Source organism: Ruditapes philippinarum, unplaced genomic scaffold, assembly GCF_026571515.1.
Source record: "Ruditapes philippinarum isolate M1 unplaced genomic scaffold, ASM2657151v2 ctg4079_1_1_1_1, whole genome shotgun sequence".
Classification (NCBI taxonomy): domain Eukaryota; kingdom Metazoa; phylum Mollusca; class Bivalvia; order Venerida; family Veneridae; genus Ruditapes; species Ruditapes philippinarum.
Window position 1 is genome coordinate 184,445 of NW_026856634.1, and position 11,936 is coordinate 196,380.

General features: G+C 34.5%; 1 protein-coding gene across 1 annotated transcript in view; it reads right to left on the reverse strand.

The window, feature by feature from the left end:
• The window catches only part of LOC132747176 (uncharacterized), a 41,857-nt gene extending 31,183 nt beyond the window's left edge, over positions 1 to 10,674 (reverse strand). The window contains exon 1 of the mRNA XM_060736506.1: positions 10,354 to 10,674. Coding sequence (XP_060592489.1) covers positions 10,354 to 10,664 — 311 coding nt within the window. The 5' untranslated portion in view covers positions 10,665 to 10,674. The remainder of the gene's footprint in view (positions 1 to 10,353) is intronic.
• Between the last annotated feature and the right edge of the window lie 1,262 nt (positions 10,675 to 11,936).

Here is an 11,936-nt window from a genome sequence, read left to right on the forward strand (position 1 = left end):
ATATAACAAGTGTCATCCATCCTGAAAGTATTCTCCCTAAGGCTGTAGGTGTCTGAATCTTGTGACCATGATCAGGTCTCATGTGTGTTGAGATTAAACGAGAAAGACAGCGATCACAATTTCGTTCAACTCTCCAAGAAAAATGCCCGATAGCCGGTCAGTCTCGACTTTTCTCGAATATTTAAACTGTAAACTGAGTAAACTGGGAATTCCACAAGCCTGGACTTTTATAATGCTTATGCAAAAGCGATTAATTTTATTATTGTATGTCAACGTACGTTTTTAAAACAAAATTATTATATTCAGTAAAATAACAATATTTATCAATTGAAAGGTATCATTTATTATAAAAACAAAATTTGGGAAAATACTACTAATCGTTACCGTTAATCATTATTATATTAATTTATTAAAACCAAGTATATCCAATGAGATACAATAAAATAGTGTTTGATAGAAACGTCTTATATACAATCCTTTGGTGAGAACTGAATAAGTAGACCCGAAGCAGAAATAAAAAGTGCCGAACAGTCCGCGTACCGTTTACTGCCGATCTATTTACAGCGCTTTTGCAATTGACGTCACTACCGTCCCGTCAATTTTCCGCTTTCATCCTTAGAGATTTGTATTCGCCGTTTTTAGATTGATTGTACCAGCTGAAAACGAGTGATGGCAGGATAATTTTCCTTTCTTAATTTTATTTTTTGTATGTATCTGAAAGAATATTGCCAATTTGGTGGCACAATTTAATGATCGTACGAATTTCTGTTTGTTACCGAGTGCCATATTTTTACAATTAACGTTATGACCACATCTGTTCAAAACTAAATAATTATGCCATTTCATGCCCGAATGACATCAAATTTAGATATAATGTTACTTAAATATCATTAAATGTGTTGATGGAATATATGGACAAACAGAGTATAAATTATGAATAAATTAGAAGTACAACTTAGCTTCAATAACTATTTTTATGTGCTGCGCCGGGTGTGTGTTACCATGGTTATTCAATATCACAGGAAACGCGCGTTCATCACAATAGATTAATAAACTTATGCATAAATTGTTGAAAACATTTTACGGATACATATGAAAATATTCTAAATTGGATGAAATATGAATATGCAAGACTCTTAGTCCTATGACTTTTTGAACAATCCTCATATTTACACAACTCGATGAATTTTCTTTAACTAAAAGTTTTACCAATTTCCAGTATTCTTTTTGATTAGTTGAACTAAGGTCGTTAAGTGTAAGCTCTATATTATTAAAAAACTTTTCTTTAGCAATTTCGTTTCAACTTATTGTCTTACATAATGTTTTTTTTCTTTTTTGTGACATTTATGACATTCCGATGTTATCAAAATGTCTGCATTATTTGTTTTCATTCATAACATTAAAAAGAATTAAAACTTAAAAAAATGTGTTATTTCGGAATATAGATTCAAACGATGTTCTTATTGTTCACCTTCCAAATAGAATTGTACCCACGTACGTATTTGGCGGTTAGGCAGCTACGCCACTACCGATATTAAGCTGAATTGCGCGTGATTTGTTTCTGCACTTATTTTCAGCGCGTTGCATTTTTAGTGGTTACATCACATGTCTAATGGTTACATCACATGTCTAAATAAAGAACGTCAACAGTGATTTTATTGCATATTCTAACAAAGTTTCTATGCATTTTCCCTTTTGAACATAGAAGGGTGTGTTATTATCAATTAAAACGGGAAAGCAGCGATTCCATTTTATACATGACTTCCTAATTAGTAATAATGTAAACATGCTAATGCTCTTTCAGCAAATAAATCTAATTATTATATAATCTATAAATAGCTTTGAAATGCCTTTCCCTGATTGGCTGGCACACAACTTTTTGTAAAAATATAACAGGTCAATATCAGAGTATATTCAATGTTTTTTCCCCTAAAAATAGATTTTCAAATATATTCACTTTTTTTTTCTTTTAAAAATATATTTTCTGGAAATTCCCCGAAAGATGCGAGACTATGACGTGACGTCATGCCAAGTTTGTTGTTATACGTTATTCTGAAAAAGAAAGAACAAAAAAGCAACAAGATATGTTTGTAAAACATGTATGCCCCCTATCAGCAGCCAATTAGTCATGTGATAAGGTTATTATGCATGACTTCTGACCCAGTGATCAAACAATTAATAAGGGTTATCAAGTATCTACTGGTCATGACCTTAACCTTAGACCCCTTGACCCAAAACTCAATAGGGGTCATTTGCTGGTCACGACCAATCATCATACAAAGTTTGAAGTTCCTAGGCCTAAGCGTTTTTAGTTAATTGATCAGAAACCGTTTTTACCTACAAGGTCAATGTGACCTTGACCTTTGACCCCTTGACCCCAAAATCAATAGGTCATCTGCTGGTCATGACCAATCACCATACCAAGTTTGAAGTTCCTAGGCCTAAGGGTTCTTTAGTTATTGATCGGAAACCGTTTTAACATACAAGGTCAATGTGACCTTGACCTTTGACCCCAAAATCAATAGGGGTCATCTGCTGCTCATGACCAATCATTATGCCAAGATTGAAGTTCCTAGGCCGAAGCGTTCTTTAGTTATTGATCAGAAACCGTTTTTACTTACAATGTCAATGTGACCTTGACCTTTGACCCCTTGATCCCAAAATCAATAGGGGTAATCTGCTGGTCATGACAAATCACCATACCAAGTTTGAAGTTCCTAGGCCTAAGCGTTCTTAAATTATTGATCAGAAACCGTTTTTACTTACAAGGTCAATGTGACCTTGACCTTTGACCCATTGACCCAAAACTCAATAGGGGTCATCTGCTGGTCACGACCAATAATCATACAAAGTTTGAAGTTCCTAGGCCTAAGCCTTTTTAGTAAATTGATCGGAAACCGTTTTTACCTACAAGGTCCATGTGACCTTGACCTTTGACCCCTTGACCCAAAAATCAATAGGTCATCTGCTGGTCATGACCAATCACCATACCAAGTTTGAAGTTCCTAGGCCTAAGGGTTCTTAAGTTATTGATTGGAAAGCATTTTGACCTACAAGGTCAATGTGACCTTGCCCTTTGACCCCATAACCCCAATATCAATAGGGGTCATCTGCTGGTCATGACAAATCACCATACCAAGTTTGAAGTTCCTAGGCCTAAGGGTTCTTTAGTTATTGATCGGAAACCGTTTTTACCTAAGAGGTCAATGTGACCTTGACCTTTGAACCCTTGACCCCAAAATCAATAGGGGTCATATACTGATCATGACCAATCACCATATCAAGTATAAAGTCCCTAGGCCTAAGGGTTCTTTCGTTATTGATCGGAAACCGTTTTTACCTACAAGGTCAATGTGACCTTGACCTTTGACCCCTTAACCCCAAAATCAATAGGGGTCATCTGCTGGTCATAACCAATCACCATACCAAGTTTGAAGTTCCTAGGCCTAAGGGTTCTTTTGTTATTGATCAGAAACCGTTTTTACCCAAGAGGTCAATGTGACCTTGACCTTTGACCCCTTGACTCCAAAATCAATAGGGGTTATCTACTGATCATGACCAATCACCATACCAAGTTTGAAGTTCCTAGGCCTTAAAGTTCTTTAGTTATTGATTGGAAACCGTTTTTGCTTACAAGGTCAATGTGACCTTGACCTTTGACACCTTGACCCTAAAATTAATAGGGGTCATCTACTGATCATGACCAATCACCATACCAAGTTTGAAGTTCCTAGGCCTTAAAGTTCTTTAGTTATTGATCGGAAACCGTTTTTCCTTACAAGGTCAATGTGACCTTGACCTTTGACCCCTTGACCCAAAAATCAATAGGGGTCATCTACTGATCATGACCAATCACCATACCAAGTTTGAAGTTCCTAGGCCTTAAGGTTCTTTAGTTGTTGATCGGAAACCGTTTTTGCTTACAAGGTCAATGTGATCTTGACCTTTGACCCCTTGACCCCAAAATCAATAGGGTTCATCTACTGGTCATGACCAATCACCATACCAAGTTTGAAGTTCCTAGGCCTAAGGGTTCTTTAGTTATCACTCGGAAACCATTTGGTCTACGGACCGACGGACCGACGGACCGACAAGTGCAAAGCAATATACCCCCTTTTCTTCGAAATGGGGGCATAACAACAACAAAAACGTGGATTACTCTTTACTAAGTGTCAAATTAGTTTATTTTAGTTTCTTTACATTTTAAAGAACATTAAGAATAAGCGTGCTTATACACTCATTTAAAGCTGCACGCCTCCAGACGAGCAAAAATATTTCAAGAAAATGAAAATTGAAAAAAATGTACTAATATTTCAAGAAAGGTAAAAACAATCAAGATTAATGTTAAAGTTTACATATTATTTGCGATTTAAGACTGATTTTGCAGTATTTTATCACCATATTTCTACTGAGTTACTATCGCAGTAAAGGCTTTTGTGCACATTTTGACCTCTTTTTGGTTATTGGCATGGATTGTAAGTGCCAATTGCAATATGTAAAAAACTTTATTTGTTCATCTCACAATATTTTACTGTCAAATACATTATCAAAATTTTCATGAAATTTAACATGTATCTGGAGGCGTGCTTCTTTAAAAGATACCGCCAATATATGGCTGAAAAATGGCGATTTCTGGCAGATTTAATAAGCCATATTAAAAGCTATTTATACATTATATAATAAAACAGATATGGACTTTTTAGCTGGTGAATATGATGTAATATGTACTGAAAAATTAATATTGACCTCGGCTATATTAATTTTTATATGCCCGAAATGGCATATTATGTTATACCCCCTGGCGTCCGTCCGTCCGTTAGCAATTTGGTTTCCGGAGCATAACTTAAGTTCCATTTGACCCACAATGTTCAAACTTCATAGGATGATTGTCCATATTGGGTAGAAGACCCCTATTGATTTTGGGGTCAAAAGATGAAAGGTCAAGGTCACTTTTACCTTGATACTGAAAACATTTTCCGTCCGTTAGCAATTTGTCCGTTAGCAATATGGTTTCCGGAGCATAACTTAAGTTCCATTTTGCTCACAATGTTCAAACTTCATAGGATGATTGTCCATATTGGGTAGAAGACCCCTATTGATTTTGGGGTCAAAACGGTCAAAGGCCAAGGTCACTTTTACCTTGATACTGAAAACAGATTTTGTCCGTTAGCAATCTGGTTTCCGGAGCATAACTTAAGTTCCATTTGGCCCACAATGTTCAAACTTCATAGGATGATTGTCCATATTGGGAAGAAGACCCCTATTGATCTTTGGGGTCAAAAGGTCAAAGGTCAAGGTCACTATTACCTTAAAACTGAAAACAGTTTCCGGAGCATAACTAAAGTTCCATTTGACCCACAATGATCAAACTATAGTATGATTGTCCATATTGGGTAGAAGACCCCTATTGATTTTGGGGTCAAAAGGTCAAAGGTCAAGGTTACTATTACCTTGATACTGAAAACAGTTTCCGGCCGATTGCAATTTGTCCGTTAGCAATTTGGTTTCCGGAGCATAACTTAAGTTCCATTTGGCCCACAATGTTCAAGCTTCATAGGATGATTGTCAATATTGGGTGGAAGACCCCTATCGATTTTGGGGTCAAAAGGTCAAAGTCACTATTACCTTAAAACTGAGAACAACAGTTTCCGAAGCATAACTTAAGTTCCATTTGGCCCACAATGTTCAAACTTCATAGGATGATTGTCCATATTGGGTAGAAGACCCTTATTGATTTTGGAGTCAAAAGGTCAAAGGTCACTTTTACCTTGATACTGAAAACAGTTTCTGTCCGTTAGCAATTTGGTTTCCGGAGCATAACTTAAGTTCCATTTGGCCCACAATGTTCAAACTTCATAGGATGATTGTCCATATTGGGAAGAAGACTCATATTGATTTTGGGTCAAACGGTCAAAGGTCAAGGTCACTATTACCTTAAAACTGAAAACATTTCCGGAGCATAACTAAAGTTCCATTTGACCCACAATGATCAAACTAAAGTATGATTGTCCATATTGGGTAGAAGACCCCTATTGATTTTGGGGTCAAAAGGTCAAAGGTCAAAGTCACTATTACCTTGATACTGAAAATAGTTTCCGTCCGTTAGCAATTTGGTTTCCGGAACATAACTTAAGTTCCATTTAGCCCACAATGATCAAACTTCATAGGATGATTGTCCATATTTGGTAGAAGACCCCTATTGATTTTGGGGTCAAAAGGTCAAATGTCAAGGTTACTATTACCTTGATACTGAAAACAGTTTCCGGCCGTTTGCAATTTGTCCGTTAGCAATTAGGTTTCCGGAGCATAACTTAAGTTCCATTTGGCCCACAATGTTCAAGCTTCATAGGATGATTGTCTATATTGGGTGGAAGACCCCTATCGATTTTGGGGTCAAAAGGTCAAAGTCACTATTACCTTAAAACTGAAAACAACAGTTTCCGAAGCATAACTTAAGTTCCATTTGACCCACAATGTTCAATCTTCATAGGATGATTGTCCATATTAAGTAGAAGACCTCTCTTGATTTTGGGGTCAAAAGGTCAAAGGTCAAGGTCACTATTACCTTGATACTTAAAACAGTTTCTGGAGCATAACTTAAGTTCCATTTGACCCACAATGATCGAACTATAAGATGATTGTCCATATTGGGTAGAAGACCCCTATTGATTTTGGGGTCAAAAGCTCAAAGGTCAAGGTCACTTTTACCTTGATACTGAAAATAGTTTCCGTCCGTAAGCAATTTGTCCGTTAGCAATTTGGTTTCCGGGCATAACTTAAGTTCCATTTAGCCCACAATATTCAAACTTAATAGGATGATTGTCCATATTGGGTAAAGACCCCTAATGATTTTGGGGTCAAAAGGTCAAAGGTCAAGGTCACTATTACCTTAAAACTGAAAACAGTTTCCGAAGCATAACTTAAGTTCCAATTGACCCACAATGTTCAAACTTCATAAGATGATTGTCCATATTTGGTAGAAGACACCTTTTGATTTTGGGGTCACAAGGTCAAAGGTCAAGGTCACTATTACCTTGATACTTAAAACAGTTTCTGGAGCAAAACGTAAGTTCCATTTGACCCACAATGTTCAAACTTCATAGGATGATTGTCCATATTGGGTAGAAGACCCCTATTGATTTTATGGTCACAAGTTCAAAGGTCAAGGTAACTATTACCACGATACTGAAAACAGTTTCCGGAGCATAACTTACGTTCCATTTGGCCCACAATATTCAAACTTCATAGGATGATTGTCCATATTGGGTAGAAGACCCGTATTAATTTTGGGGTCAAAAGGTCAAAGGTCAAGGTCACTATGACCTTAAAATTGAAAACAGTTTCCGGAGCATAACTTAAGTTCCATTTGACCCACAATGTTCAAACTCTTTAGGATGATTGTCCATATAAGTTAGAAGACCCCTATTGATTTTAGAATGGTCAAGGTCAAAGGTTTAGGTCATTATTAATAACTTAAGTATTAATCAACCTACATCTGTTAAAATTGATAGGATGAACAGTTAATTCCCATGTCTTACAAATGCTTCATCCTTACTAAAACAAAAACACTTTCGGACATATAATGCTCCGCCTGGCGGTGCTCTTGTTTCAGTACATATCACATCATATTCGCCAGATAAAAAAGTCCATATTTGTTTATTGTTTTACAAAAAGCATGTGGACATATCGACAATCTACAATTATTTTTTATAGCATACAACACATGGCCTATGTTTTCATAATCTAGGATATATAACATAAAATGGACTACAAAACCAACAGCTTGACAGAATTTCTGTACAAATGGTGTTCCAGACACCGAATGAGTTCCGCTACGATAAAAAAAAACAACATTGATGCCTTACTGACCATTAAGTACATTTTGCATTTAAAAAGCGTCATATATAGTTAAAAACAACTACATGTACAAGATTTCAGAGAACAAAAAGTTGGAAAATTATTATTTTCCTTTTCATCAAATAAATATGGAAAGCAGTGACACCATTTTATGACTTCCTAATAATGTAAACAGTCTAATGCTCACTCAGCAAATAAATATAATGATAACTAAACTTAATATATGTATAATGACCTATTAGAATTAATTTATGAAGTGCAACAGTTTACATATTCACAACTTAGATATGCAACAAATTATTAAGTATGCTGGCTGTCTAAAATATCAGATAAGATTGTACCTATTGTACTTTTAAAAAAAAACTTTCATCCCCAAAGAACCAGAATCTTTTGGGAAGGGGCATTTTTTTTTTGGGGGGGGGGGTAGGTAGGGAAGGGGAAACAAATTAAATTTTATTTTAGGCCCACAAAACCAACAGCTGGACAACCTAGCAAAGCTCTACATATAATTTGATAAAATATCAGTAATTGAACAGATTAGATATTGAGTTATCATCATACATTTAACAGGGAAGGTAAATATATGTAGAGGCTGACCGTTGAATATGAAATGTTTGATAATATTACTGTAAATCTATCTCTCCACCTGTAGCATTTAAAATCTATGTGCAATATAACAACAATGCACACATTATATTGTAAAATGTCAGATATAATTAACTATAATTTTGTCAGGATAGCATGCAACAACTAAACAGTTTTTCTTGTCATCGAACAATAATGATAATGGGCTTACTAGACGACAAACTAGTTCTCCAAGGCATTTTCCATCGTTATCAATCATAACGATATTGTTTGACCTATACCCAGAAATAAACACGGTTCCATCATTGGATACACATACACCGAATGTGTCATTAAGCCTCTTATCGATCAGTTCTCTTTTCACCGTTCCATCCCTTGTCAAACAGACAACACGATGACTTGAGTCTGCTACAAAAACATTTTCTTCCCTGGCGGTCATTTGTTGTATAGATGTAAATATGCGTTGACCATTGCCATTACTACCGATAGAATCTAATAATGTTCCAGACATACTGTATACATTTACACAATTCCCAGCAGAAACCCACAACTTTCCAGCACAATATGTCATTCCATAGTAACCTCCACCTGTAACAGTTATATCTCTCACCTTAGATAATGAGCTTCCTACTGATATAAACCAAACTTTGTTGTTTAAAAGTTTCACAGCAACCTCAGTATTACCAGTATAACAGATACCTCTGGGATATGATTCTAGATCCAAACTATCTTTGATGTTATATTTCACATCAAGCCTCTTTATCCTCATATTATTACCATCAGCCAGTATGATTGTACCGTCTTGAAGCTGACATATATCACAAATGTAGGAGTGCCTATTGTCGATTTTCATGCCGATATTTTCCTCCTTCTGTGAGCGTACTTTATACGTTCTTCTTCCTCTTTCTATTATCCTTTGTACAGACCCTAAAAATGTCGACGAACTGACTGAGGACTTTAATTCTGTATTTTCCTTCAAATACAATGATTGAATGCCCTTAGCTTCATTTTGTTCAAATACTTCTACTGCATCGTTGAAAGTTTGTTGTATCAGTTTTGTCTGAACAAATTGTTGTATTTTATCCAGACTGTCCACGTCTTGTAGCTGACTTCTTACCTGCTCAATTTCTTGTTTAGCTTTACTTAACTTAGACATATTTTTCTCCAGTTCTCCTTTGACCAAAGAATATTCCGCATCGAGGCCTTCCAAAGCTTCACGCTCCAACTTCTGGATATGTTCTACCAAACCGCGCGCAAATCCTTCTATTTGCGAAATGATGTCATTTCTTTGTTCCTCTATGCTTTTCATGTTTGTTTTCGTTTTCTTATCAGTATTTTCTAAATGGTCTTGGATGTTTATAATGTCAGCTTTTAAACATTGCGTTTCTCTTTTCTGATCAGTAGAAACTGATAAGTCGTCTAAAGCAATCACTTTCGTACAGTACCTGGTAACAAGAAATTAAGAATATTTTAGTATCCCCATTATTTCTAAAGTATGATCATTCTACTTTACGTTTCAACATTTATGGAGGTGATCTTGTTGTGTTATAATGTCCAATCATCATGCTCATCACTTTGAAAGATGTTACGCATAAACAGTTTAGATAATATATGACATATTTAATTATCCTACCTTCTTGCAATGTTTCAAGATGATTGTGACACTAACTTTACAACACATATACCCCCCCCCCCCCAAAAAAAAAAAATACTGTTTCGATGGCTGGTTCTTTTATGTCACCCTTTTTACATATTTTGTTACTACAAACTCACATGGTTTCAATTATATCAATGATATTATTACCAAAATATGAAATAAAGATTGATTTTAAGACTTATTACAAATCATATATTAAGTAATTCTTAAAAAGATACTTAACAATGAGAAATTAATCTAAAATGAATGCAAACCTATGATCTGTAGCAATACACTTTAAACAATAAACCATGTCATGTTCCTCACAGTACATCTCTATGTCACGATCTAAGTGATATAAACATTTTGCTGTCACGGTCACATGTGACCCTTGTTTTGCCTCGTTCTTGTCTACAAGCTGATGGGAACGACTTATTCTCTGTCTTCCATGGTGTCGTGTGCATCCTGTACACAAAAACTCCTCACATTCAGAACAATATTTCACAGCTTGTTCTCTAATATCATCCTCAAAACAAGGGGTACAAACAATGTCAGTTAAAGTTGAACGACCGTCTACTTCAGCCATCGTGCCAGCTCAGTCTGTTATTAAATGTATATGTTTCAATAACAATTTAATTTTAAGTAATACTATATGCAACTTTTATATGAAATTGTAACATATTATTAGTATTTAGGTGTTAATTCTTAAGAAAAACAACACAGTAAATTATATGAATATTGAAAAAAAGTATATAAATAAATATATATATATATATATATATATATATATATATATATATATATATATATATATATATATATATATATATATATATATATATATATATATATATATATATATATATATATATAGGTTTGTGAAAAATATTTGCATCTACAAAATACCTTTCAAAAACACTGGATCCAAAGAAGGATACAAGAACGTGGAAAAAAACAATAAATTTGGAGAAAATAAACGTTCATACAGTGCTAAAGTATAAATACCCAAGTACTTTCGGCGTATTATGCCTTCATCAGGGGTGTATTACATGTATAATGTGCACACAATCGAGCACAAAATCTCAATACGTGTGTACTGTATAGTATCAAAAATTGAACTCAATTTTCAATTCTTGAATTCAATTTTTGATACTATACAGTACACACGTATTGAGATTTTGTGCTCGATTGTGTGCACATTATACATGTAATACACCCCTGATGAAGGCATAATACGCCGAAAGTACTTGGGTATTTATACTTTAGCACTGTATGAACGTTTATTTTCTCCAAATTTATATATATATATATATATATATATCTATATATATGTATATATATTGATCTATGTTTTAAAACATTGTTGAATATGTGTTGTAAAGTGGATTATGCTCATTTTTCGCTGTCAAGTTTGGTTAACTTAATCATTTTTCAGTTGGTTTAAACATATTTATTGCATATATTGTAATCATACATTATACATACATTTTCATAACCATACTTACATAATACACGCAATGGATTTTGACGGAAGCACTAGGTGCTTATTAAAGTCCATCTCCATTATTGATAAATTACAATAAAACTAATACATGGCTGGTAGATGAGCAAGAAAAGAGCATATAACAAATGTGTGCCACAACCGCTTCTATTGATCAAAAAATCCACAAAATTAGGTAAGGTACTTGAATTATTTGTAATTGATAGATATTTTAATATAATATATTAATAGAAAATAAATTAAAGAAAGAGAAAAAGAAGAAGGAAGATTAAGATGAAAACCAACAATTAGAGATGAAGAGACAAATGATTTTTTAGCACATAGACAGTATAAAAACTTTTATTTTTTAAGGGTTTA